At 37.3% G+C, this 27444-nt stretch overlaps 1 protein-coding gene across 7 annotated transcripts in view; it reads right to left on the reverse strand.

Moving 5' to 3' along the window:
* Window positions 1-11551: 11551 nt before the first annotated feature.
* SFSWAP (splicing factor SWAP) overlaps window positions 11552-27444 on the reverse strand; it is a 48809-nt gene continuing 32916 nt past the window's right edge. For 4 of the 7 annotated variants that reach the window (XM_068654457.1, XM_068654462.1, XM_068654461.1 and 1 more), the window contains 6 exons: window positions 25625-25890; window positions 19173-19328; window positions 17729-17854; window positions 13661-13831; window positions 12810-12882; window positions 11552-11969 (listed from right to left, as the gene is read on the reverse strand). In XM_068654457.1, coding sequence (XP_068510558.1) covers window positions 11904-11969; window positions 12810-12882; window positions 13661-13831; window positions 17729-17854; window positions 19173-19328; window positions 25625-25890 — 858 coding nt within the window. In that variant the 3' untranslated portion in view covers window positions 11552-11903. Of the gene's footprint in view, window positions 11970-12809; window positions 12883-13660; window positions 13832-17728; window positions 17855-19172; window positions 19329-19416; window positions 19460-25624; window positions 25891-27444 lie in introns of those variants that run through there. The other 3 variants (XM_068654458.1, XM_068654459.1, XM_068654463.1) reach the window with 3 other exon arrangements.

The following is a 27444-nucleotide window of genomic DNA, read 5'->3' on the forward strand; positions in this document are numbered from 1 at the left end:
GATGAAAAAAAATCTTGTGCGAAGATGATCTTGCTTCTTCCTCAATGTTTCTTTGAAATAATTATTTCAAATGCAGCAGCTCTCGAGAAGATCAATGGCTAGCATTATAAAAAATATCCCAGCACAGACAGATTGCTGCTGAAGAAAGAATTATTACCAAGGTTCAGCTTTACATTTTTTTGGTATTAAAAAGAGACTATTTACAGCCCAGAAAACTACATGTTTCAGGATCCGAGATGTCATTTTTAGCTATGCATTAATCTTTTAGGTTCACGTCAACCACCATCATCTGTTAAGTCAATAGTTATCTTTCCTGCCTACCTCTGAGATGTCCTGGATGAATCCATCAGTCAAGGAAGACTTCAGTTCTCTTGCTGCTGGAAAGAAGAAAAAGCACATGTAGTAGGAGAAACCAGACAAGAAAACTTTCTTCATAATCCATCACTGAGCTTGTTTTCGTAAGCACAGGTACAAAGCACACCTTACCTCTGTGAAAATATTTAAGACGTAAATCAAAGAAAATTGCTGTACCACATTATGTGCATTTGTTATTAGGTTCTAAGACACAAGAATTTAACCTATTTATAATTAACTCCAAAGCCAATTTTAATGCTGCCATCCAGCCATAAAGGGAAAAAAGTTCTAGGCTCTATCAAAGGGGGAAAAATATGCAGTTAAAAAAGTTAGAGGAGCCCTGTACAGCATCTCTGGCACTAGGAAACTTCCTCCCATCCCCACAAAATGCAAATGAATTTCTCTCCAAACATCTGAGCGTGCAGAGCAGCAGAGCACCACGCTCGCAGAACAGGGGTGTGGATGTCTTGCTGTAGGATTACTGTCTGCGCTACCATGCAGACACAACAACACAGCACCTTTAAGCCAAGGTTATGTGCCACTGAGTAAAGCCAGTGAGCACAATGGCTTTGATTTTTCTGATGTAGAAGTGAGCCCAGAAAAACCGATGTGATCTACATGAGATCCCATAAGGAGATGGTTGGAGAGCTGGGATCTGAGCACGCTCCTAGCCCAGTGCCCATAGCCCAGTTCTGCCTTACTTTTAGACAGATAAATTTCCAGCTTCATTTTTGTTTCTTTCAGATGTCCACTTGGCATGTCAGTGTACTGCTATAATGCTCCAACCTCCCATTTTGTTAACAAATAATCTGAAAGGATGGTGAGAGCTGACAAGCACAATTCATGAATAGTTGTTAATTATCAAAGCCTTCTGATAATATTTATGCCAATAAATTAACAGGTAGGAAGCTCAGCACAATTAGCAGAGGAGCCCAAGGCCTGATGTTGTGCACTTGGCTCGACTTTAATTAGTCAAATGGCAACACATTTGTACAAATTCTGACAACTAAAGGCAGCAGCTAATAACATTTACAACGCTAGACTAAATTGTGCAGACAAAAATTGTAATAAATATAATAAATTGAAGCTGAGGCCATAAGGCAACCTCTTAAACACACTTTCCACAGATACCTTTGACCAACGGTACTTAGAAGCAGTTGAGTGGTGTTTTCTTAATTTTGTAGTCAGCCAACACAGGCGGGACAGAACACCTCTGTGTCCCTTTTTCATGTCCCTGCTTACAAGTCGTGCACCCCTGTAACTGCCCAACATAATACAAGACTTCCAAGTGGGAGCAGCGCTCCTACAATGACATGTTGATGTGCACACATATAATGGTCCTCTTTATCAATGTGGTTGCAGGACGTATGTTGAAGGACACACAGCATGACCCACGGCAGCGATGGCAGTCGCTCACAGGAATCTCCAACTCACGCATGAGTTGCTGCCCTGACCCTGGCCTCAAGGCTGAGTGCTCAGGTGTGCCTTGAGCATGAACGTCATCATCTGGGGCTGCATCCCTAGTAAATCTTCTGTAGTTTTGCTATGAACATTGGCTGACGAAGAGAATGGGAGACTCTGAAATTCAGAGGTTCTCTTTCTCGCTGTATTTTTACTGCTGATGAAACTCTGCTAGTTTTTTGAGCAATACATTTAAAAATATTAAATAAAAATGGCAAATTCCTCTGGTTTCCACAGGGCAGCAGAGAGGTTTTCCCTTCAATTTGGCCAGAGTGAACATTTTGGCAGAACTCAGCACTACTCGGAGGGAATGAGATGATTATTTTCTGTGCCAGCAGCAGCCCGGCTCCCTGCTTCCCACTCAGTGCAGCATGCCACTAGCTTCAGACACACAACTAACAAAGAGCATCTTCCAGCGAGGAATTAGTCTGTTATGACTTCTGTTGATTGGGGGAATGGAAAGGGTAGACTGGCACTATGTGACAAATTAGCCACTTTAATATATTCCCTCTCTCTCTTCAGTTTTCATGGGTACTTCTAAATACTGCATCCTACCGCATTCCAGAAGGCGCATCCTCCAGACAGTCCAATTAAAGAAAAGTTAGATTTAGTGATTCAGTGCTTCACTACAGGCAGTGTTTACAGCATTTTTCCTTGTTGTTTTGTGACATAAAGAGTTGGCAGAATAAAAAACATTTCATCTAATTTGTTGTTCATTGGTTTGACTTCCTCTCCATTTGCAGGCTGCTGATTTTTGTGAAAGAAACATCTTTACATCACAATGAGTGTTTCATTGTCTTCAAAAGGACAGGTTTTCAGATAGCTGTGGCTGCAGTCACACGTGTGGAACAGACTCTTATGAGATTTTTAAGATTTAACTCTCACCTCTCCCTGCCCTCTTAAAATCATTAAACTTTCCTGATCCTTTCAGTTATCAGCACAGATTTCTCAAAATGGTCCTGCAAGATATTTTATTCATTAGTCATGTAAGCTTCATGCCTGTGTGAACTAGCCAAAGTGTCCAAGTAACGCAGCCAGTGAGCCGCCATGCGATGCATCAGTGCACCAAGTCCTTTTGTCCCCAGCCCCCCAACACTGACAAACTCACAAACATGACTCAAATTACAGCCGCAAATAGCCCCCTAGCTCCATGACGCCACGTACTTTGACACGCTGACTGATCACCTGGAATACTTTTTGGAGAGTTCAGCCATGCACTGAGCACTAAAACACAGTGCTAAAAAGGTGGAGAAAAGCAAGTGTGATCAACATGTCATTTTTATACACTGATGGATCATTCGCAGTCCAGGCCTGTGTGGTCTGAACAACAGGAGGATTTGTGAGGCTTTTTGCAGGCAGTCCATTCTGCGAAGATCATGCATTTTCAGGGAAGTTCTCCAAAGCCTCCCCACTGCTAATTTCTGTCTAGGCAATAGAAATGGTATTGAAAGATTTTTCTAACAGAATGAATGAGATTTCAGTTGAACTCAAACTATTTGATATGGATAAAAAAAAGCGCATAAGAACAGGTAATGGAAAGCTGTTTCTTAACGTAACACTTCATTTATAGAAGACTGTTGAGAAGCTGCTTTTGTACTACTGACAATGCCATAATGAAATCAGTGACTTTTTGGTGACTTGAAAGAAATTGCAGCTAGAACCTACTTTGCTGGAACATTTAAGTTGTAAAACTCATTACTAGTGAAGGGCTAAAAGTCATAAAAATTTAGTCTTGAAAGTTCCAATGTTAAGATGGTGAAGACCTTGAAACAAAAGGGTTTGAATGGGCTGTGAAGTTCAGGGCTGGAACAGATTTGGGGTATTCATTATTAGAAACACAAAACTTAAGCGTGAATTAGGGTCATCAACCTGTTTGTCCTGCTGATTGTATCACATTTGCCTACTTCCTTCCTAAGAAATGTCATTGCTTTTGGCACGAGACAGATGCTTTCAAGAAGCCCAGGATAAAGCTGAACCAAATGAGTCCCTAGCCAAATGGAAAACAGGTGCAACAAGGAATACAAGTGTTTATAAGCACGTGGGGACTAGCCACTTTCATCCAGGTCTGCAAAAAGCAGAGACCTACACGCAAACAGAGCAATAAATTTGACAGACTGCATGGTGATTCTTGGGCAGCAGCCTTTTAAGAGGCCAAGAACGTATTTCCCCAAGACAAAAGGAAAAAAAAGGAAAAAGTTCAGTAGTGGAACAACCTTGAACTGTAGTCAAAACTGGGCATCATACTTGGCTCAATTTTACCTGTGGTCTGTTTTCCTAAATGATGCCAGCTGGGATCTAAGCTCTGTTTGGCTGAACCTCGACAAGCTTCCACATGCAATCTGTAACACACATTTGAATCTATTATTGCCATTTTCAAATTTGTGCACAGTTTACACTTATATAATCTACTCCCTCTTTCCACGCAGTCAGACCACTGATAGAAGGAGATTTCCCACCACAGAACCATTATTTTAGCATGAAGAGTAGTGAAGAGTAGCATTTGCTGTATCTGCAAAAAAAAAAAAGCACAAAGGCAGAAAATATTTCTTTGAATACTTGAATATTTTGTGTTTGCTTGTGGCTTGAACAAGACCACCACATTTGCACTCTTCTGCATTGTCAAAAGAAAACACTAAGAAGTTAGCAAAATAACTAATAACCTAACTTTCAGTGACATTTTGGCGTTTGTCTGACAGCACAGACCTGAGCACGTTGTATGCAGCAAGCCTCTTAAAAGTGAGCATTTGAGGAGTCTAAGTACTCTCCTGCTGCATCCGATCAGCCAGTCCACAGAGCAGAGGTCTCTCACCCGTGCACATCCATAATAGCTCTTTCTGTTTCTGTCTCCATGTGAGATGTCACACACTTATTCAAAGAGCAAACTCTCTATTGCTTCAAATTGAGAAACAGACGATTAAACCAAACCCTTACTTACAAAATGACATTCAACCCACTTGTCCTCTACAAAAGAGGAGCCTATGTGACTTAGATGCTATGGGAAACATATTCTTAGCTTCCTTAAATCATAACTTCTGCAGTGGGCTTGAAGGATTGTCAAAAAGGAGGAAGAAAGTTCGGTGATTTTGAATGCCAGTAGCTCAATCATTGCTGTAAAGCAAGCAGCTGATTGCACGCTGCCTGCTGCCTTAAGCTCCATGTAAAGTAGTCATTATCCAGGGAAGAAAACACAGAATTGCGTCTGCCTGTAAAGATTTGAGACTTGTTTTTTTGAAAAAGTTGCGTTGGACTTAATATCCAGCAAATTTTCACTGCCATAGTATGAGAAGAACAGGTTTTCAACATCTCTTATTCTACCTGTGCTCAAAAAACTATCATGGTGCCATCAAAATCATCAGGTTGTCAGAACTGACTGAATGTCTCTTTGCCAGTTAAAACACAATGGACAAATGCCATCTGATTTGCTAGCATAGCTCACTCATTTTTACACTATTCTCTTAAATTCAACATATAATATCACTCCTTGTCCACTTTGGCTCCTTATCTATAATGCCTTAAAATAGAAATAGCTTTAGGATGGGATGAAAGATGTGTTTAATTTTTGCCAAGTGTGGTATCACTAAAGTCATTAGCCAATATTGGTTCCAACAGGAGATTACGAGCAGCAGGAATTTAACGTGCTCCTTTTGCAGGATTAATAGATATGTGTCTCATGTTGCTTTTGTGCATGATGACAGCTTGAGGCTGTCAATTTTGACCATTTCCTGATTAAAAAACAACAGATAAGCTTACATGCATCCAAGAAGCATGAACAGAAGATGCAACCAAAGACAAACAGTTATGTGATGCATAAAGGCTTAAAGCACAGGAAGTTTTTGGCAGGGGGACGTGGGGGTTTGGGGAGTGTTTTAATTGGATCATGTTCTAAGAAGCTGCCTATGTTCAGCTATTAGATCTCCCAGATTACATAGCATATTATTATTTTATTAAAATGTATCTTTTATGAGGGGAAAGAAGTTCAATGAAGGCTACTTTATTATGCTGGCTTCTTTCTCAGTCTTTGAGACAATTTCAAATTGTGGCAAGACAGCGAGCATTCACTGCTGGAGTTAATACACCTTGGTAAAGCTATTACAGAGACACACTGGACAGCTTCACTTAGAATATGCAGACTGGAGGGCAAGAGTCATTTTGATCCCGATAAAGATAGCCAGCCTTTGATGTTAGCAGACACAGAATCACAGAGTAGCTGAGGCTGGGAGAGGCGTCTGGAGATGGTCTCACCACAGCCCTCGGCTCAGAGCAGGGTGAGCTGCAGCCGGGTGCTCAAGCCCACGTGAGCTTGGGTTTTGACCATCTCCATGGATGGAGACTCCACAGCTCTGGCCAATGACAAGAGCCAGGGAGTTAGACTTGAGCAGAGCCAAGGCACAGCAAGGGCTGACTGCTCCCTGCAGGAGGGCAGCCAGGAGCTGAGCGTGGCACTGCAGCTGGCAGGGCTCGGCCTCAGCCCAGGCACGGCTGCCGGGACCGACCCAGAGATTGCCAGGTGGGTTTGTGGTGACAAGGCCGGGCTGAGGACAAGCAAGGACGGCAGCCTGCAGGCTGGCATTCAGGCCGACGGGTAGAGGTTGCACAGGCAGACCTCTGACAGGCCTGGAGACGGACATACCTACAGCTTCTTGGGCATTGAAGGCCCAGGGCTGAGCTGAAACAGAGCCTTGGGCTGAGGGTGTGGGTGAACAGCCCAGGGGAGGCCGGTCAGGGCCCTTGAGGTCTATTAATGCCTTCAGGGCCCTGACAGAGACAAGGCAGAAGAGCTGGAAATATCTTCCCACTGATAAATTGCAGCACAACTCACAGGGATAGCGTGAACCCAAACAGATAAGGGACCTGCACGAAAGAATAATGATCATCTATTCTCTCTTTGCAATGGCAATTCTGAGAAAACCATTAACTTACAAACTCAAAGGCTTTCACTACTCGTGATTCAACCGAGTAAACTGGTGGCTTCTTATTATGCAAATACATGAAATGTTTTGTTCTGGGAATATAAAACAAAATAATAGATTGGGGCATCTAAAGAACCTTTAGTTCTCTCTCTGTCTTTGTACCATCAGACTTACATGCGACGTATCTTTCCTACCATAAAAATCCAAAGGAATAAGAGGTATCCCTCGAGTGATTTTGCACCTCTGCAGTAGTTACCTTTTCACTCTGTGTTGAATATTCACTGGAAAAGGCTTCTTTGAGGACAGATTGCTATAGCTTTCTCTTCCAACACAGCCAGCTTGCTGAATGTGGGCTGTAATGCCATTGTGACACAGGCTTCCCATGTCATCTTTTTTTTTAAATGCAACATCTTGATTTTGATAGAAGTCTTTTAATCATTGTAGCTGGTGTTTTGCAATTTTCACTGTGCACAGGGTAGGGCACTTCAAGGCATGTGGACAACACTTTTGATTGTTTCAATAACTTAATGCTGAAACATTTTCACGCTTACTTGACTCGAGGTGGAAAAACACTCATCTTTTCACCAATCATCCTTGGAAAATAAATTAAATTATTAGAACTTCAGAAGGGAGAAGTAGAGACTACAAATTACTTTTTTCCTTTTTTATGAAGCTAAACTCTCTGACCTGATTCTTGATCAGAGTTAAGGTTTTCTTTAAGATTTGGCATTTCTGTAGGAAAAAAAAAAAAAAAAGCTGTTATACAACCGAAAGTAATAACTTCACAGACAGTCCTATAATCACGAAGGCCACTGTGTCCTAATAAATAAAGCCACAGATATACATTTTTGGATTGCATTTTAACAAAAAGCCCCCAAACCCACTTTTTAACAGAGGAAATACGAGCATACAGGACTTCGCTCTAGGAGAACACATCCTTAGAATGTATTTTACAAAAAACTGGACAAGAAAAAGCATGGATTCTCAAACTGTGATGGTTTCACTGAAGAAATGTATCACATCTGCTGCGCATTCTGTGTTGTGTGGGGGAAATCATAATCTGCCCTTCTCCAGTCCTACATACTGGGGTTTCCCTTACCTTACCAAGCATTTATAACACTGTCAACTACCGACTGACAGTTTAGTGCTCAGTCTTAAAAATAAGTCTGTCACCATCCATCTACATGTGTGGAAATTTTGTCTGTATCAGAAAAACAAAACAAAACAAACAAAAAAAACAACAAACAACCACCACCAAGTCATATTATGTCGCTCAAGGACAGCATGGCAGTAATCCAGAAATGGCAGATTTTCACCATCACTTTTAAATGGTCTGGCAGAGCTTTTTGTAACGTTTATCATGATACATGTTCAGGATTAGTTGTTGCCAAGAGATTATCATCTTCACTCAAATTAAAGGTGTTAAATTAATACCACAGAAGTTTCAAGTTCACAGGAAAGTAAAAGTGGATTTGTTATGAACAATCAGGGATTTGCTTTGAGATTACACAAAATCCATTAGGGCATTTCCCCACCTTCATTCACATCCAGTGTAATCCAGAGCAGGAAAAATTAAGGCAAGATCAAAGACATGCTTTGCATTAGGAATTATCAGGAATCCTTTTATGATACAAACAGAATAACAAAAGTAATACCACACCAGCTGTCCACCAGACAGACAGAAACCTAACTAGCAGGCAGGCAGGTATTAGTTTCCAACTAACTGCTCCAATAAAGCATTTCCCTTCATATATAATGCTTAATACAACCACACTTTCAGTGCTGAGAGCATATGTCTAAAACCAAAACAAAATATTCACAACATGCTCACAGTTAAATCACAACAGAAAAAAAATCAAACACTGAGGTTTCAACTTCTAAGAACTGCACTTCGGAGAATTTCAAATGCATCTTCATAAAGTTACAGCCAAATTAATTTAGGGAATGAAATTAAGAACGCTGGATCAGTGCAATGATGTATTTAATGCTTTCAGAAAATGAGGCAAAATTAAAATTAGAAAGAAGTGGGTGCTTTACTAACCTCAACCCACATGTCTTTTACTTCACTTTGTGTCATTAGTTGCTTGGTAGGAATGGGAGAAGTATATGGTAAACTTGGTTTGTGTAAGTAGAAATTAAGTTAAAGAGGACTTTGCAACGCAATTTCTTCACAGAAGATAACAGACATTACCTCAAATCCAGGAAAACAGGAATTCTAGTGTTATCATTTGTTGTCCCATTAAAAACTTGAGAGCGTGGTCTCAGTTGTCTGTAATGCATGAAGTTTAATAAGTGAGAAAGTGTATGTTTTGAAATAACTGGTGTCAAACAAAATGTTATGATATGAAGAGGCACAAGTGACAATTAATGTGAAATCATGACTAATGCCAAGAGACTGCAGGTGTATCTCAGTGGCTGCCAACTTCCTGGTAGAACCAAATAGTTCAACACCAAACCATTAACGCAATTTGACAGAAGCTGCCCTACAAAGTGTAACTATGGTCTCTCTAACTGTAGGGAAAAATAAGAAGGCATATACTGAGATCCTCAAATGATTGACTTTTTCATTTTTTAATTAACAGGTTACTCACCAGCTGACTGAACAGCCAATTAGGAAGCTGTTTACACATCTCACTCATTCAAATTAGAGCATCTTTAGTAATAGTTATTAGGTATCAACCCCTTAAATTACAAAGATTATACTCAGATGGGCAGCAGCAAAGCTGATGAAGTAGAAGCCATTCTTCAGACTGTCTCTACTGAGAAATGTGCTCTGAAAGAAACTGATAATAGGGATTGGAAGATAACTGCTTACAAGCACTGAAAACTTCCAATTGGCAAAAAGTGAAAATGCCATTCTGGTTGGAAAGAGGAAAAACAAAAATAGAAAGCACACAACACTACTTTCTAAATCCTGGAGGGGAAAAAAAAAAACAAAAAACAAACTACCCATGAGAGCATGCTAAATAATAAGGCTCAGTAAATAATACAGATTGTAGAAAAATGTAGGGTAATCTTTTATTCCCCCCCCCCCCCCCCCCGAAGCTAAACACCCCATCTAACTCCACAGCACAAAAGAGAAAATTAAAAAAAAAATTGCCCACAGTGAGGGAAAATATTTTAAGTCATTAAAGCAACAACCCTCTTAAAGAGAATAGATCTGCAAAGCAGCAGCAAAACAAGCTGCCCAGTCTATTTTATCAAGGCTTTTTAGGCTTTTTTCCTATCACTTGACAAACAACTGCCATCCCTGCTGCCAAATACTGAACTATGGTGAGACTTAACTGTGTTTAGGAGGGAAAAATAAAGTTTATGCAGTGTTAAATTTGCAGCATCTACTACAGCTGCCTATGAAATCTACTTTATGTCCTTTTTTTCCCCTCTGTCTCTACTAGTATTGTTTCATCAAAATACAGAGAAAATCTTATTTCATTTATGCTGGTTAAAATATTTTTATGCTTGTTAAAACATTGCAGGTAACTTTTAAAACAGGTAAAGAGGGAATAGCGCGGTTATATATTACTGGCTAGCTGGCTCTGTTTCATCACAACTTACATGCACCATCAAATTTCTCTGCACCAGACACAGCATTTTAAATTGTAGGACTGTATACTCTGCTAATTGTTATTGACCAAAAATTGAAAAGAAACATAACTTATTAGTGTTCCTAATAGTTTAAATATTGTTCTTTCATTCCAAGAGAAAAGCACTAGCAAGTGGCATATCAGCTCCCATTTGGACCATTCTGTTACTTTGGGTTTGAATTTGATCATCAATTGAAGGAAACCCCAATCATACCAGTAAGTATCTAAGGTGCAATTAGCTACCTTGTTTCTCATACTGTTCTCCTCAACATCCCTTATCACCATTAAAAGGAAATGGAAAGCCCATTTGGTCCCTGGTCATCTGAAAAAGTAAAGCTTCTCAATCAGAGACTGTGTATGAAGACGTTTTTGTCTTACATCTGATAGGAAATCAACTTCTCATCTGCCTAAAATATGATAAAAAAAAAAAAAAAAGCTGTGTCCCAGTAGTGCAATTCAGCTATTATCTAGATACATTCACTGCACAGCATATCCTTTTCGTTGTCTATTATAATTTTAGAGTAGTATCTATTACTCTAAACACTGTTCAAGATTTTCTTCCTTAGCATCAACCCATTTAAACTGGACACACAGCAACCACTTTTGGAAGATGTAAATGAAAGTAGCTAAAGGTCACAAAATTCAGCTGTAGCTGAAAGAGCAACTGGGGATTTTTAATTATATCTTCTCTTTAGTGATTGCCTTTTTGCACTCATTTAAAGAAATATTTCAATTAAAAATTGATAGCCTCACTGTACTGCAAGGAATGCATAACAAACAAGCCTACAATTATACTGTTCAGAAGAAAAGATCTGGACAGTGTTGACTAGTATGTGTCATAAAAGTTAGTAAGCATCTTCCTCAACATCATGAAAGCTGTTAAATTAAAAGAATGCTGGATTTCTGGTATGACAACAAAAACATACACTCTGTAGCTAACTAGATAGAAGCATGTTAGGACATTGAGGCTTTGTTATTGACTTCAAAAGGTCAGCAACTCAAATGGAGGCTCACAGTCCCTTCTGAATGATTATGTTTCCTGTCCAGAAACTGTCCACTACCAACATCAAGGCAAACAAGCATTCTTAGATCATTCTGTGCCTGAAGGAGATGAAAAATCTCTCTCAGCCTCAGGTAGCTACAGTTGTTATTTTAAGAAGCAGAAAGTTTAAAGGAAAAGAAAATGAACTTCTAACAGAAGTCAACTGAAAACAATTAAGGACTCCACAAAAACTCTGTAGCTAATGAAAGATGTTTCGTTCTTTATTATTGTGTAATACTTTTATCACAGAAACATGGTATTTACAAATATACACATATAGACTGCTGATCATAAAATGTTACTGAAGAATTAGTCAAAAAATCAATTTACAAAAACCAAAAACTTTCCAAAGATATTCTGGCTGAAAAAATTCAATGAAATTTCAAGGAGACAGTTCTGTACAGAAAGATAGGTTTTAGCTCCTCAAGTTCTGGTAATATTAGACAAGAGAGTTGTGAACCAAGTGAGCTAAGCTCAGCTGTACATTTGAGATGAGGCAGTTTTTATATTGTTATTTTTCACATAATTTCTTGATGGTCAGTTCAACATGTCTCAGGAGGCACTAGTTTGTATGTTTTTGGAAGCTGCAAGCATTGCTCTCACTTTGGCCATAAGATCCTGTAGAAGATAAGAGAAAAATTATTAGACTTGCCTAAGCCTTGAACAGAGCTAAAGCATGTGATTGAAAAAAACCTGCATGGAAGGGCTGGTTTATGCTCCAGTCACATAAAATACTTAGATTCAAGACCATCAGATATTTAGCCTTGGGACTGTGATACCAGGCAGTAGCTTTTAAAAAAGAAATGGAATTATTTTGACAGAGGATGGGTATCTTAAAACCACATTAAGGAGAGCGTATACATTTAATTACTGTATGCTGTATCAATGTACATACTTGATATGGCTATTTGTAAATAGTTATGCTATGAATCACAACAGACTTGAACATATCAACAAAATCATAACGAAAATTCACAGACAAAAACAGCAACAAGGGTAAGACTAAGTTGTGGATGTTGCTCAATGCAAAGCAAACACTTACTTTAGTTTGCAAGAGGACGTATTTTTCCTCTACTGTCGATAGTAGAGGAAAACAGCTGTCAACAGCTGTTCCTCTGTCCTTTCTTCCCTGAAACTTGTCAAGAGCACAACATAGTAAGATGGGCTCTCAGTAATACCTCCTGTTCTAATGTTCTAGCATAACATTGACTTTCATATCTTAACAGTGGATATACTGCATCACAGTGAACTTAGCTACTTTCAAGTTTAGTCAACCCTCTAAAGATCAAACTACTAGGGAAGCAAAAAAATTGTTTTTCTCACAAGCAAACAAATTAAGAATGACAATGAACATGTCTATCATATGCGAAGCTCAGAATTGTACAAGGTATTAAATGGAGATTACGATATGATGGACGCACTCCATTAGGCTGCTAATTTGAATTTGTTTGTTTGTACCTGAGTGATTTTACTCTGCACTGAAGACACGATTGCTGAAGAGATTTGGCCATCTTTTTCCTGAGACACTCCCCTAAAAAAGTAAAAATCAGTGTTAAAAGTTTATAGCTTAAGTTTTCAAAATGAATTTCACTCACCATCAGAGTTTTGGGCCTTATTTTACAATTCTCTCATACACTAACAAACAGTTCTCTTATTCAAACAGAAGTCAGGGTAAGTCACGGTCAGAAGACTTACTCCTGCATAACTGACAAAAATAAATCTCAACAGCAGGCTAGGGATTTTCAACAGGACTGCATTGTATTCTGTGGAAATAAATTAACTGTGAATCTCACAAAGATATTGAAATTCAAACCACCCTGTTAAAATTCTACGTCAGAGTTATCCTGTTTAGTGAAAGTTATCATTTTCTAACTTAGAATCACACTGCAGAATTTTACATGTAAGTTTTATTGTAGGAGTATGTCAAGGTATACTTGAACAAGGAGCAGAACCTTCAGTTTTCTACACTCACAGGATCACACTTAATCTCATACATAACATGAAAACTTTGACAAATTAAATTTGTACAGTGCTTTCCTGTCTTACATGTAAATGTCGCAAAGGTAGTGTTAACGTATTTTCCAGGTTTTGAAATCCAATCCTAAAATTTCACTGGATTACATAAAAACTCCATCAGGCAGTGGAGATCCAATCATTAGACTGATGTACAAAGTGCCATCCTCTCAGCATCTTCTACTTTTAATATACGTACATACAGTGCTCCTCACCATACCAATTAGGTCAAAAGACACATTCACAGTGAAGAAACATCAGCACTGCAATATTACACTACTGAGAAAGTGTATTACCTGGAGCGTTCCTGGCTGGATTCCCTGCTCTCCACAGGAGAGACACTAGCTGAATGCACAGAATTTTTGTGTGTGGATGGTTTGCCTGGCGACACGGCTGGTGAAGGAGACCTAGCTTTGGACTTGGTACGTGATCTAGATCGCCTCTTCTTCTTCTTTTCATGGGGACTTCTGTGAGAAGAAATATTTTATTGAAGGATAGTTACAGTAGTATTAGACTAGCTCAGTGAAAGGTACTTTTCACATTTCTAAAAGATTACATAGCACTTTTCCACAGGATACTTTTCCATGTGCTCTGAGTAAACGTTCAGGTCTTACCCCAATACTGCATTTCTTACCCCAATACTGCACTTCTCTGGTTGTGCAAAACACCATCTCAGAAGCTCCTTTTAATAAATTACAATAAGAAAACTACTAGTATCTGAGGCTTTCACTTGGAATACTATCTCTCAGGTACAGAGGAATTAGGCAGCAGCTGTATGTGATAAAGGATGACAGTGAAAAGTCTTTAATTGAAGATCTGCAGAATAGCCTCACCAGAGGGAAGTTTGTTCTCAAACAACATCCTACATCTAACATATAATAAGAAATAGAATAATTTATATATCCCTATATTTTTTATTTTAGCCCATAAAGGAGCAAACCATGTAACTATAACTTTGAAAAAAAATCTACAAGGCAAATCCACAGTTTGCTTGCTTGCTTTTTAAAAACACAACTACTACAGCATTCCACTTCATAACTCAACATACTGCAGGCTCAAAACCCTAAACAAGCTACTGTATACTATGCAAGCAAACCTTCACGTAGCAAGATGTTTGAAGTGCTAACTATTCCCGACTTGGAAATTTTATATACAAACATTCGCTTCTAAGAGAATGGAACAAATGACTAAGGGTACCTGATGTATTTACTATAGACAGAAGGGGGAAAACAGAGGTTGCCTTATATGAAATGTTAGCTCAAAGAGAATTCAACTACTAATATACTACAGATGAAACTATCAAAGCATTTACACTTGTTTATGGATTTATGTCTAAGATTTACTAAGATCTAATATCAATACTGATATTTATCGATATCAGTATATCAGTATAATATCAGTATAAATACTGATATTTATCAATATCAGTATTGATATTACTGTAATCAGAATTACTAATTTAGCTTTTAGGCAATACCTCACTGCAGGCACATCTCTCTAGCTTTCTCTGCAGGGGGTGCTGGCACACCTTCCATTTTTAGAAGCTCACAAGGTTAAAAAGGTCGGTTCAAAAAAGAATTAGAAATGCTCTGCCAGAAGTCTAAACAGAAAAGTAAGTTTCTGAGGCTTCTAGAACACCTTAAAGCATTGTAAATCTTAGATTCATCTTTTAAATGCTACAATGTTGATGCCTTTATTTTCATTTTCTTGTGAAATTTTCTACTTTAAAGGCAAATATGCTATAATAAATACACACATAAATATTCTATAATTACAACGCTTAGAATTTATCATGAGTATCTGATTTTTTTTTATATAGAAGTCAGCATTCAAGACTTAAATTACAAAATGCACCTTACTCTTTTCTTGCATAGTCATTAAATGGCAGGGGAAAAAACAAACAAACAAACAAAAAACAACACAAAAACACAGCTCTATTGGTCTCTAATATTCCCAAAATTTTAAAAATAAAAATCCTCTACAAAACTGGTTATTCCTTGACTAGCTGTATATGTACTGTAATCGCTCAATTTCTTAAAACATAACATAATCAGGCAGTGAATATGTTTCATATTTAACTCTTCAAAATCTCAGCAAACGCTCATGGTGCTAGAATATTTTAGAGTAGGTTTTTTCAGTGTTTTTAATCTCAGATTATAATGAACAAACACCATAAATGCTGAATGAAATTTTTTATCAATTTTCTAGCTTTAGAAGGGTCCACATGCTAAAACAAGGCTTGTTTTTACAGTATTTTTTTTCTAGGCACTAAAGCTAGCATAAAGACCCATGAATATTCTCCATGGAAAGCAATTCACTGCAGATGAATTAGATTAAAATGATTAAAATGATTACAGATTAAAATGATTTATATTATACTTATTCAAGTGACTATCATGACATCCAAGGTACAGGATAAGCAGAAAAAATAATTGTTACATTTATTCTGAAATAAACATCATTTTGTTCATCAGTAAGCCCCTAAATTCAGAGAGAAGACAAAGCATAGCTTCCTAGTTCTTACATATTTTCTTTTGGAAATGTACCTACAAATTTACAAGCAATGCTAGCATCACCACAAATACCAGATTAATGCCCTAAGCAGTTTAAAACACCACAGTATTTATTATGTCTAGGGTCCTTTTCAGTCCTCTGGCGATACAGGATTCCAAAGCCTGCCTATTCTTTGTTTAGCTGTGGTTAACAAAAAGCACTCAGCTGACGGCTGCCATGTAAGATTCAAATCTGTATTTGACTGTCAGGCAAAATATACATTACTTCCTCACAGAAAGCCCAAGTGAACTAATTGGCTTTTAAAAGATCATGAACCCAACCCTTGCTTCCATTACACCCACTGTGAAGAACCTATTCCATAAATGAAGATCAGGAAAAACGGCATCTATCTACATTTTTACTTGACGTTTAACATGTCAGTCCTAGCTAGGCCTTCTGCAGTCAGAACTGCAGGATGTCCTCAACTATGTTTACCTACAGTATTCTTTCTTCAGTCTACTTTTTTTCTTTTACTGCCATATATTGCTGTGTAGTGTTCTGTTTTCTTGTCTGAGGCCTAACAAAGGTTTACAAGCTCCACCTATATAAACAATACCGTTTAAAGAGAAGTCTCATTTATTTCAAAACTCTCATCATAATTTAGCACTTTGAATAGCATAATTTTCAACATGATTTATAGCTTAAAATGTCAAATGGTCAAGCAGCAGGCACACCAACGCTGCATGAAAGAACATCACAGGGCTGTGAAACAATTCTTGCAAGTATTTATAGGAAGAAAAATATTCTAAGCTTTTATACATTGGATCTTTTCTGCTTAGCCAATTTGCATGCTGAATTCCAGAGAAACCTCTATTTTTATCCAACTTTGAGTATGAAAAACTGAATCAGCTGAAGTATACTGATGAAGTTCTCGTTTATACATACCATACATCCATTAGTTAGAAGCTGTTAAGAGATGGAAAGTTATCCTAAGAAACAATGCCAATATTTTAAAAATCATGAAGGTGAAAGTGACATCCTTGTTTCCTACTCTACAGAAGATATGGAAAAACAGGTTAAAGACGATCTTCACTAATGCAGAGAAAGAGTCTGTATGTTCAGTTTAGTAACTCTTAAGGTGTTGCATTTTGTGTACACTTCAGCTGTACACGACAAAATTAGCATGAAAATTTTTGCTTCCTCCCATGTTAAAATTAGAGACATAACATTTCAAGCCTTTGGGCACACATTTTGCAGATTTTTTTATTCTGCGCCAGTGAGATGAAATAATGGTTGTTATGCCATCTTGATGATAGGAGGTTCAGGTAGACTATATGCAAGGTGGTCTCAAAAAAAGCACCACTGATTTTGGATTTCACATTCCACTCAGGTAGTAAAATAACTGTTGAATATAAAGCAGACTTTTTGTTAAACTGGATTTTCCCTTTATTTGTGCAAATATGGTGAGTGGTCAAGCAACTTTCAGATACTGGTATGAATAACTTAATACCAGTACATGTCGTCTATGGAGGCCATATCAATTGGACAAGTAGAGCATGAAAAACCAACCAAAGACTTCAGAGTCCAAATAAAATCTGAACTTTAACAGCTATGACACCGTACTGTATTAACATTCACTGATTTGGTTCAGCATTTAGTGTTCAAACATATACAAGAATGTGCAAAGAACCATCATCAGTGCTTCTAGTTTTTCTTTTCCTCCATAGATGTATTTGTCTAATGAAATAAAGCCCGTGATGAAAAGAAACCCAAAGCTTTATGTTTTATCCAGGGAGCATACAACACTTCAGGCAACATTTTAAGTCTTCTGATACCAGAAGATTACCTTCTCTTAAACTGGGTATACTTACTTGGATCGTGCACGTTTCCTACTGTTTCCGGGACTATTACTGATGCGATAAGCTGTTGGAACACTCCTTTCCTCTCTCCGTCTTTCTGGTGTGTGAGCCCTTCTCCTAGGTGACCTTGATCGTGACCTAAGCAGGAAAAAACACCCAAAAATTTGCTTTTTGTTACTTATAATATTTGTATAATTATTTTTGTTTCAGTGGAATTGTGCTTTCACCAAACACAAATGTAACACCATTCATTTCTACTTTATATCATTATGAGGTATTTAGTCTCCAAGACTTGTCAGTTGCTTATGAATTTCTTACCCATCCAACACATTTAGGGTGTAGTTATCCATTGCTTTTCACTCCCAATAGTGGGGGGGAAAAAAAAGCAATTTTTTTTCAGTATTGTGTGCTGACATCAATGTCTGTATTAGCAGGCATGAATGTTCCACTTCAGTGCAGTCACCTTTTGTGGCAACAGAGCTTACTAACGATGGTACACAGAAGTCCAATTTGGCTTGAAGCCTGGAATTGTCAGGCCTGACCTTGTCTTCTCAAATTAATGGAATGTTTTTACAACTGCTGCATCACAGAGATAAATGCAAGTTTTTGTTTTCAGTTCATCTCCAACTTTGACAAGTCCAGGAAAATTTGTCCCTGATGCTGCAGAATAATCCTAACACAGCTAATATTTTCACCTGTGCAAGTGACCAACAACCCACAACCAGCATTGTTTGGCACTAGCACTTTCACTTGAAATATTTTTCCTAGAGAGAGAAAGAGAAAGACCAAGATGAAAAAAAAAAGCATACCCAGTTAAGATCAGAAATCACCTTAACAGCCTGACTCTTTTTCTGTGTGATTTGCAATTAAGTAGATGTGCAAATAAAACCTGAGTATTTTTTAATAACCAAATAATTTGAATGAGGAAAGTATTGAATGGAAGGGAGACGCCGAGGAGATTGAGAAGGGGACAAGACAGGGACCCGGCTTGAAAAAAAGAAAGAAAAATACCTTAGCCCCAAATCTACCCCAAATTCATGGTAGCAACAGTTAATTTTATTCCCACTAAAGTATATAGTTCTAATCATTTGATTTTTGTTTATATTCAAGCCTTTCTTATTTATTTGCTATAGGTATTGTCACTCCAGGTATACCAAACATTTATTTTCTTTTGTTCTTTTGCAGTGACTAAAAGAGAAGCCATTTGTGAAATCACTGATCTTCTGCAGACTTGCACAATATATTTAGTATATACACACACACTCCTGAGCCATTTCTCTTATACCTGCAACAGAACCGATCAACTGAAAATGGAAAACAAATAATCACAATGGCAGTTAAGGGTTGCAAATTAACTGCTTTGTCACTTAGAAATCTGATCTTTACCAGGCCTTTCAGAAGGATTGAAATAGGAAAAAAAAACAACAGATCATAAAATTTGGGATCAGTCAGACACCTTGACATTTTACCAGGATTTCCCTCAAAAGAGCGCCAGCAGTCAAATCTTTTCGTTGTCGAAGCTGCCTGATAACTTTCCCGCTCTGTTGCTGCTGCCATTGATGAGTTGCTCAGACTCGGTCCCATGCTCAGTGTCCCTGTGGATGCTGTGAGTCTGTGATACGGAGGCACACACTTCACATTCAGAATAAAATGTGCTAGTTTTGGTATTAACTAGAATCCTGAAAAGGCTCAGTCCCTTAACCAAAAGCTGAACCTTAGTGAAACATGCCTATATGGACCAGCCTAAAAAAAGTCCAAACAATCAGAAAGAAAAAAGCATTAGCTTCATTTTTATGAACCAGATATGATGTTTTTTTGGTTCTACAACATTCTTCCAACCACCAAACGTTAAGAACTTGGCCATTAGTTTAAAACAATTACAAACAGCTTAACAGTTTTACTGTGATACAACAATTATTACTTTTATTACACTATTATTTTAAGACACTCTATTCCATTAAAGTCAACAGAACTTGTGATTAGAAGGGTCCCAAAAGTTCAAAGGATTACAAAGCTTGGCATGTCTCATTACAATACAGGAATTAAAAGTAAGTGAAAAGACACTGCCTCAGCAATAAGAAAATTGATTTGGAACAAACAAAGAGCAGTTACTTCCAAATCTCTCAAATTTCTGCAGTTGAGGCAAAAAGTCAGTTTCTCTCTCACACAAGCATTCTGAAGCGTTCTCAAACTTATCAAAAAGTGACCCACTAATGAAGCATGCCACTACTACCTATTGTTTGTTACTCATTAACTGGGTAATTCAGTATGTGGCTTAGCTCTATTCTGTTACTAGACAGTATAAAGGAAAAGGATCAATAACCAACAGAAGTTTAGACTTTCCATCTCTACTTTAGTTCAAAATGAACATCCAAATGTCATTGAATCATATCATTCAACACCTAACGAGTACCTCTCCATCCCCTCTCATACACACACACAAACCACACTCACTCATGCAAAGACATCATCAGCTTAGATCACGTACAAAAAAGATCTGGTAGAAAACAGAGATGCAGATGAACACGGTCATTTCTTACACTTACTGTCCATCAGCTTCAAAATCAAACTTCCCAGCTGGAACAGCATACCTACAGCTCCAGGGACTGACAACTTACACTTCTTTAAAGAGCACCACTATTAGATGCAATTCACATCTAACTTTTTATGGTGCTTTGAAGCTGATTAAAAGAAAGACACCATGAATCACTTACTAGAGATGACCAAAAGATACTAAAGGCTGTTTGCCAAGACGGATTTAACAGATGTGCCTCACCTTTGACCTTAATTACTGATACCTTAATTACTGATGTGTAGTAAGTCATTATCTCTTTGGGACTAACACCTCCAAAGCAAGCCATGCTAAAATACCTCACAGTGTTTTTGTACATTGTTTAACATTTCTGTGACTTTAATTTAACTTTAACCTGTCATGTTGGTCTAGAATTAAAGCCATTACTAGGCCAGGAGCTTTGTGGGACTAACTTTGACAGGCAAATTTTGGTTCAGAAAATAGCATTCATTTACACAGAGAAATTCCTCGTAGTGTAGCACATGGCTCCATAAAAGCACTGTATCTGGGTTCCTTGTAAAGCTGCTTTCTTGAAACTTGTTTCTGTTAAACAGGCTTGATTGTGCTACCCAGAATAATAAATACCCAAAATATGCTTTGAATTAATTTGCTGTTATTTGAACAGATTTTTTCAACATTAGTACTGCTGTACAAAACTGCACCTTACCAAGGCCTATTTTTAAATGAAGCAGTGTCTATGCCTCTAACAATGCAAAAACCAAATGATAAACAAGCGATATAAAACAGTATAGAAGTGTATTGCAATTATTATTTCCATGATTTCCAAAACTCATTTTGATTGAAAACCAAAGAAAAACCAAAGTTTGACAAGAATGCTGAACATCACTTGAACAAAGACAGCAAAGACAGTTACTGTAAAGTTATCTTTAACTTCACTTCCTACATCTCATTCTCTATTAACTTGTTAGAAACCAAAATCAGTATATAGTTTGTTGTAATCTTATTTTTTGAAACAACTCATATAATTAAACAGTAACTACTCAAAGCATTAAAGAGAAGCTCATCGAGTGTCCACATGGAAATCTCACAAAACCTAAAACTTTGACGACTGCTCCCAAATACAAGGCACACGGTGAGTGGTCATTATTACAACTTAGAGGTAGTTCGCTATTCATTATTATCCAAATGCAATATACATAATGAGAAATTGTGGAATATGCATCTCTCTTTTGGTTGTCACAGGTAATTTAAATATAACAGTTTAAATAGCTTCAAATCTAAAACACATTTTTTTTTTTTACTGTACAGACCCCTCAGGCCTGACAAACTACTCTCTAGGAAAGTTATGAATGTTTACTACAAGAAAGAACTCCTTTGTTATTCCAAATTTTTTGATTAATGTGATCCAGTAAGTACTACAGAAAGAAAATTCCAGCTTTTTTTTTTTTTAATCCAGTCTGCTGCACCAGTAATTGCTCTATATTGAGTTCTGCAGGTTAGCATAGACATCTAGAGCTGGATGGAATACGGCACCAAAATCTCCAACGTACTACATTAGATTGAGACATTCAAATCAAGTGAAGTTACTCAAATTAGGAATGTTCCCATATAATTTAGCATCAATAACCAGACAATGAAGACTATCCTCTAGGCACCACCCAATTAGTAAAAGATGAACACAGTAACCTCTGCAAATAGTTCACAGCTTTATCCCAGGTGGTTACGACTCTTCACGTAACTACTTATTCAGCAGTAAACTGTAACATCCAGTGTTTTAGGAATCTAGAAAAGTTACACATTTTGCATCAAGCACTAGGAAAACTAAAGATAAGAGACGTGAAAGGTGCCATGTTTTGAACAAGGCAAGGCAACAAACGGAAATTATATATTTAGTGTTGAAAATCAAGAAAAGTCATCTCTCTTCTAGCTAGGCACCAACATTTGCTTCTTTTGGGGAAAGTACTAAGACAAGACATTATTTTTACCTTAACATTTGTTACCTTAACATTTGAGAGACAAAACACATCAGTATCTGAATGAATTATTAATCAGCCTCCCATTCTTGATTACTTAATTGTTTTACAACCTTTCCAGTTTCAGGGGCAAGAGCGTTGATTTTGTAAACACACTGAGTACTTTGAGGATTATCAAACACTTTCAGTAAAGCCTGGCTAACTATTGCCATTATTTCTTCTACAATGTGAGACCATAGGGATAATTTTTCAAGGACCTAATTAGAAATACAGAGCTAGAAAAGACTTCAAGAAATCAGACTATTCAATACTTTCTAAATCATCATTCTTAATGCAGAAATTTCCCATGATGGCACTTTCACAAGCTGTATTAACCACTGGGAAACTATAAAAAGCTTTCTAGTCTCTCTTCCATCAATTTAAATCCATTACTTCTCATCCTAACCCCAGGGACTGAAGAAGAATGTTCTATGCCCACCTTTTTGGCATATGTGATGACTCATTTAATTTTCCTCTGTTTTTTCCAAAGACGTAACTCTAAATCTCCTCCCCACATCACCTTTTTTTTTTTTTTTTTTTTAAATTTATGAAAATTTTTGCTGATTCAATCCAATCTTCCTCTAGCTGGTCAACATCCTTCTGAAGTGTCAAGGTCGAAGCTGGACACAGTACTCCATTTCCCGTCTCAAAGATATCTTTATGATCTTATTTGCAACTCTGGAATTTGTCTTCCAGCTGAGGATTCATTCAATCCATCCTGCATAAGACTTGATGTCTTGACTGCCTAGATATATTTTTTTCCATTTCTTTTCTTTTTTTTTTTTTTCTTAAACCATACTCCCACCGGTCTACTCCTTACTAGTATGTAAGAAAAATTGTAAGTGATAAAATACTCTTCCATTGAAGTAAACCAACAGTCACTATATTTAGTATAATAAGCAGGAAGAAGGTATTAATTACTATTAATTACAGGAAGACCTCAAGCAAGACCTCAAGTTCAGATTTAGTCACACTGAGAACGCTGCAGATAGTACAGTAAATTTAGACATTTAACAGGTCTCCTGTCAAGAAGTTTCTCATATGACCTGCAGAAACCTCAAAGTGAAAGTGCAACAGCTAAGCACCGATGATACTGCCTTAAGCTCCCATAAACAATGGTTTCTTGATTGGGAGACCCTCCAGAAACCTTTGTTTGAACTGGTATTCAGATCAGAAAACAGGATGAATGAGTTCAGCTTTAACATTAGTCAAATTTTAAGATGTGCAAAATGTTCTCAATGCAAGATGTGGTGCAGTTCTGAAACAATTTTAAAATTCAGCCAGCCAGCATCAAGCTTACTGGACCTCTAAGGTGTACAATTCAAATAGCTGATCTAGGAAAAATTCATCCAGATTTAATTAGGTGTCATGTTGATCCATTATGTTTGGGCTAGTATGCATCTACTAATTGATTTGTGCCAGGAAGCACATTCTACAGGGCACACAAAGATTAGCTCCGTCGGATTAACTATTTTTGGTGACTTTTACACAGTATGTCCACCAACTGAATTCTGGACAATCAAAAAAAAAAATCTACTAAAAAAAATAAGACTGTCTGTGATATGCGCGTTACACTTCAGAACACTGTAGTTCGGTCTTTCCACTAGCAGAACCAAAAGTAAATCAGTTGGTGAAAGTATTCAAGCCTTGAGAAAGGAGGAGATATCTTCAGATCACCATGAAGTCACTGAAGACATCTCAGTATATATCTGACTTGGCTGTCATTCATCTGATTAGTGCCAGATGCAAGCTCATGCAAGGTGCAGGATTATCCTTAACCTACAGAGTAGCAGACTCAAGTACTGCAAAAGAAAGATCTTCTCAGATGATTCTATTTCAAGGTACCAGAAAAGATTATTATATTTTTAATCACTACATTGATGATTCTTCTTGTTTTCACCATTTATCAATAAAACAGCAGAAGAACATATGTGACATAGCTTGGCTGAAGAGACAATGGAGTTCCAAGTGAAGATACAGCTTGGCAGGGAGCAGAAAAGATCAGTGATTCACCTGACAAGACTTTTCCCCAAGGTATCTTCCACTCTGAGAAGACTCGTATTCACTTCACTAAACAATGAAAGCTTCATTCAGCATCATTCCCTTTATACACTGGTATGTACAAAAAAGGAATGGTACCAGAATATTTTGGAATGCCTCTAATAACATACGAAGTATCATGACCACCTGTTTGTCAAAAGCAGTCAAATAACCAGTGTGTCAGACTGATTGTTTAAGCCCAAATCAAGTTACGTTCATTTCATTTCTTTCTACAATGAAGACTTTCACTGAAGACATCTCTGCTACTCAGAGATGTCTTCAGTGAAGTATCATATTTAACCTAGGAAAACTAGTATAAAATATCAAGTTTTGAAGTGTTAACATATATATTAGCATAGTTAGACACTTGGTTAAATATATGCAGAGAAGTTCTGTCACATCACCATCAATGGCTAGAAAAAAAACACGAAATAGCTGAACCAGCTGTTTCTATGCAAGAAGCATTTAAATCATTGGCATGTCCACAGAAGTAATACATAATTCTGTGTGCATCAGATATATATATACAGCTATGGTAGTACTGATATGCATAATTCATTTGAACTACAAGTTACTGAAATACTGTTTGGATATTCCGTAGCATGATTCAGAGACTACAACCCCAGGAACATGCCCTTCTGACTCACCACAGCAACTGCTCTGTGAAAGGGAATTAAGATACAATAGAAGTTTATAGACAGCAATCTTTAAAGATTCCTAGACCCAAATGTCTTAGATGTAATTAACAGTATTAATATAACACAATATATATAGCTAGATAATTAGCATAATGCATTTAATCTCATTAATGGTCACATTTAGCCCAACTGCAGTGGGCTACATTTTTCTATGGTCTCTGTTCCACAACTCTGCTTTCAACCTTCTTTGATTCCTGTCATCTCTCTCCTGCCATTCATCCATCACATCTTTCAAATGTTACCCAACTGCTTGCTTTCCTTCTGAACTTTGCTGTTCAACCAGCTAGTTCTCTATTTCATATTTTAATGTTGTTACTATACCACAGCAATAGCCACAGACTCCTCTTGTTACAATCACACTCCTACATAGTATCACCAGGTATTTCACAGACCAAAGTTAAATTTGCTGGTGTAAATTCTGCACTATGTATTTAGAAATTAATGACTGCTTCATCAAAAATATTTTCAGAGATTTTTCCATATTTGATATTTATTCACTGTCTTCAGGATGAGTATATCCCTTGTAAGGGGTAAGAAGATGCTTATATAATTAAAGAAGTGCAAAAACTTTTTCAGTGTTAGCTCACACAGAACTCTAGAGAATATGGTTGGTTTCCAAACCCACCTTGAATGCCTGACAGTTCTATAAGCAGTGGGAAGTGAATGCTTTGCTTTTGAATGTGATCTAGATCTGGACTTAGATGAAGAATGATACTTGAAAGGTGATCGAGATCTTGTCCGAGATCTTTTCTTGTGCTTTTTTCTTTTTTTTTCTTTTTCTTCATCCCTTGGAGGATCTTTGCTTTTGCTTGAAGGCCTTTCTGCTTGTTTAACTTCTAAGGTAGGTAAAGTTCTGACTGCAGTCACAGGACATGGTATACTACTGACACTCTGAAATCAAAGGTAAACAAAGAACATCAGCTTTCAGGTTTGAAAATTGCATAAAAATTTTCAACTTGAGAAAGTCCTATGTGTGTAGACAACACATAAGCATCTCTAGATCTTTATAGCTTTTTATACTAAACAGGAGGTTACATCTACTGTTATGAATGCCATGTAAATACACAGTTCTGGCAAAGAAACTTAAGATACCCCACTCACTAATCTTGCCTATATATATCTATATATGTATATATTGTCGAAATGCTGGATAACAAGTACAACAGCAAGGAAGATAATAACTAACAATCATCTTACATTTTTGACTCAGAAAGTGTGAGAAATAAATCCATCTTAAGAAAATAGTTGTTAAATCAGTAACAATCTAACCTCCCACAACTGCTTTAAATCCTCACAGTGCTGCATTAATATTATGTAAAGCATGCATAAGTCAGGCTCACATCTTCGAAAACACGTATCTAGTATTATTCAACAGAGGCCTATACAGTTCCCCAAAGGTATATATGCAAGTTGGGATACACGTGTTAAGACTCTCAGCTTAACTAGGCATACTCCTGAGTATGTATAATATTTAGTTTTTAGAAAAAATGTGTTAAAAAAAAAAAAGTGTACTACCAGATAACTTCTCATTTATTTATCCTTTTGTTTAAAAAGGTATAAACAAGAAAAATACAATCAGGACTTACTGATATTCAAGATTAAGTTTTCAAGTCACTTTCTTCCCTGAACTGTGCTATTTAGATTAGAATCTCAAGTAAAACAGTGAAATGAAGTAGTGCTGATACAAATTATTTTTGTACTTTATGGAGTAAGTCTTTTGCATGTAAAGGGCAGGAAAAACGACAAAAGTTATTAATCCTAATGATAGAGCAGGCCCTTGCTCAACTCATGTTCAGCGAGTAATTCTAACTACAATTAAGTGAATTACGCAAAACATACCACACTCTGAGAAATTTTCAAATTATCAGCTTGTACCTGAGAGAATTCTGCTGAAGGCCTTGCTTAGAACAATTCAAGTCAGGTACTGTAGATATGCTCCTCATTTCAAAGTCTGTCATTCCCCCAGCTGCCATTTCAAGGCAACTGGAGAAATCAGTTTCCCTATCATAATTTCTGCTCTACCTGGTCTGACACTTTCACCATTTGATAAAAGGATGCTTACCGTGATCAGAATAGAAACTAATACACTAAAATTCCAAATAACCAAATTAGAAGCAGGTGATCTTCTCCTCTCTCTCTGCCCTTCTTCTACTGTGAATAGGTCAAGGCAATAATTGACTACATGTGAACACTCAAATTCGGCTTTGCTTCACATTACAGCAATGTTTCTTTTCTGAGCTTTAACTGATAACTGTTATCACAATATTTACAAAAATAGCAATAAAGCAGTACTGAAGTAGTTTGCTTCAAGGATTATAAACATTTTACACCATTATCATTTGAGTGACTGGTTTACTTGTGGCCTATTTCCAATTTCCCTAACTTGACAATCCACATGCAATTTCAGACACCTTGTCTCCAAACTCAAGGGTTTCCTAAGAGACT

Source organism: Anas acuta, chromosome 17 (assembly GCF_963932015.1).
Source record: "Anas acuta chromosome 17, bAnaAcu1.1, whole genome shotgun sequence".
Taxonomy (NCBI): Eukaryota; Metazoa; Chordata; class Aves; order Anseriformes; family Anatidae; genus Anas; species Anas acuta.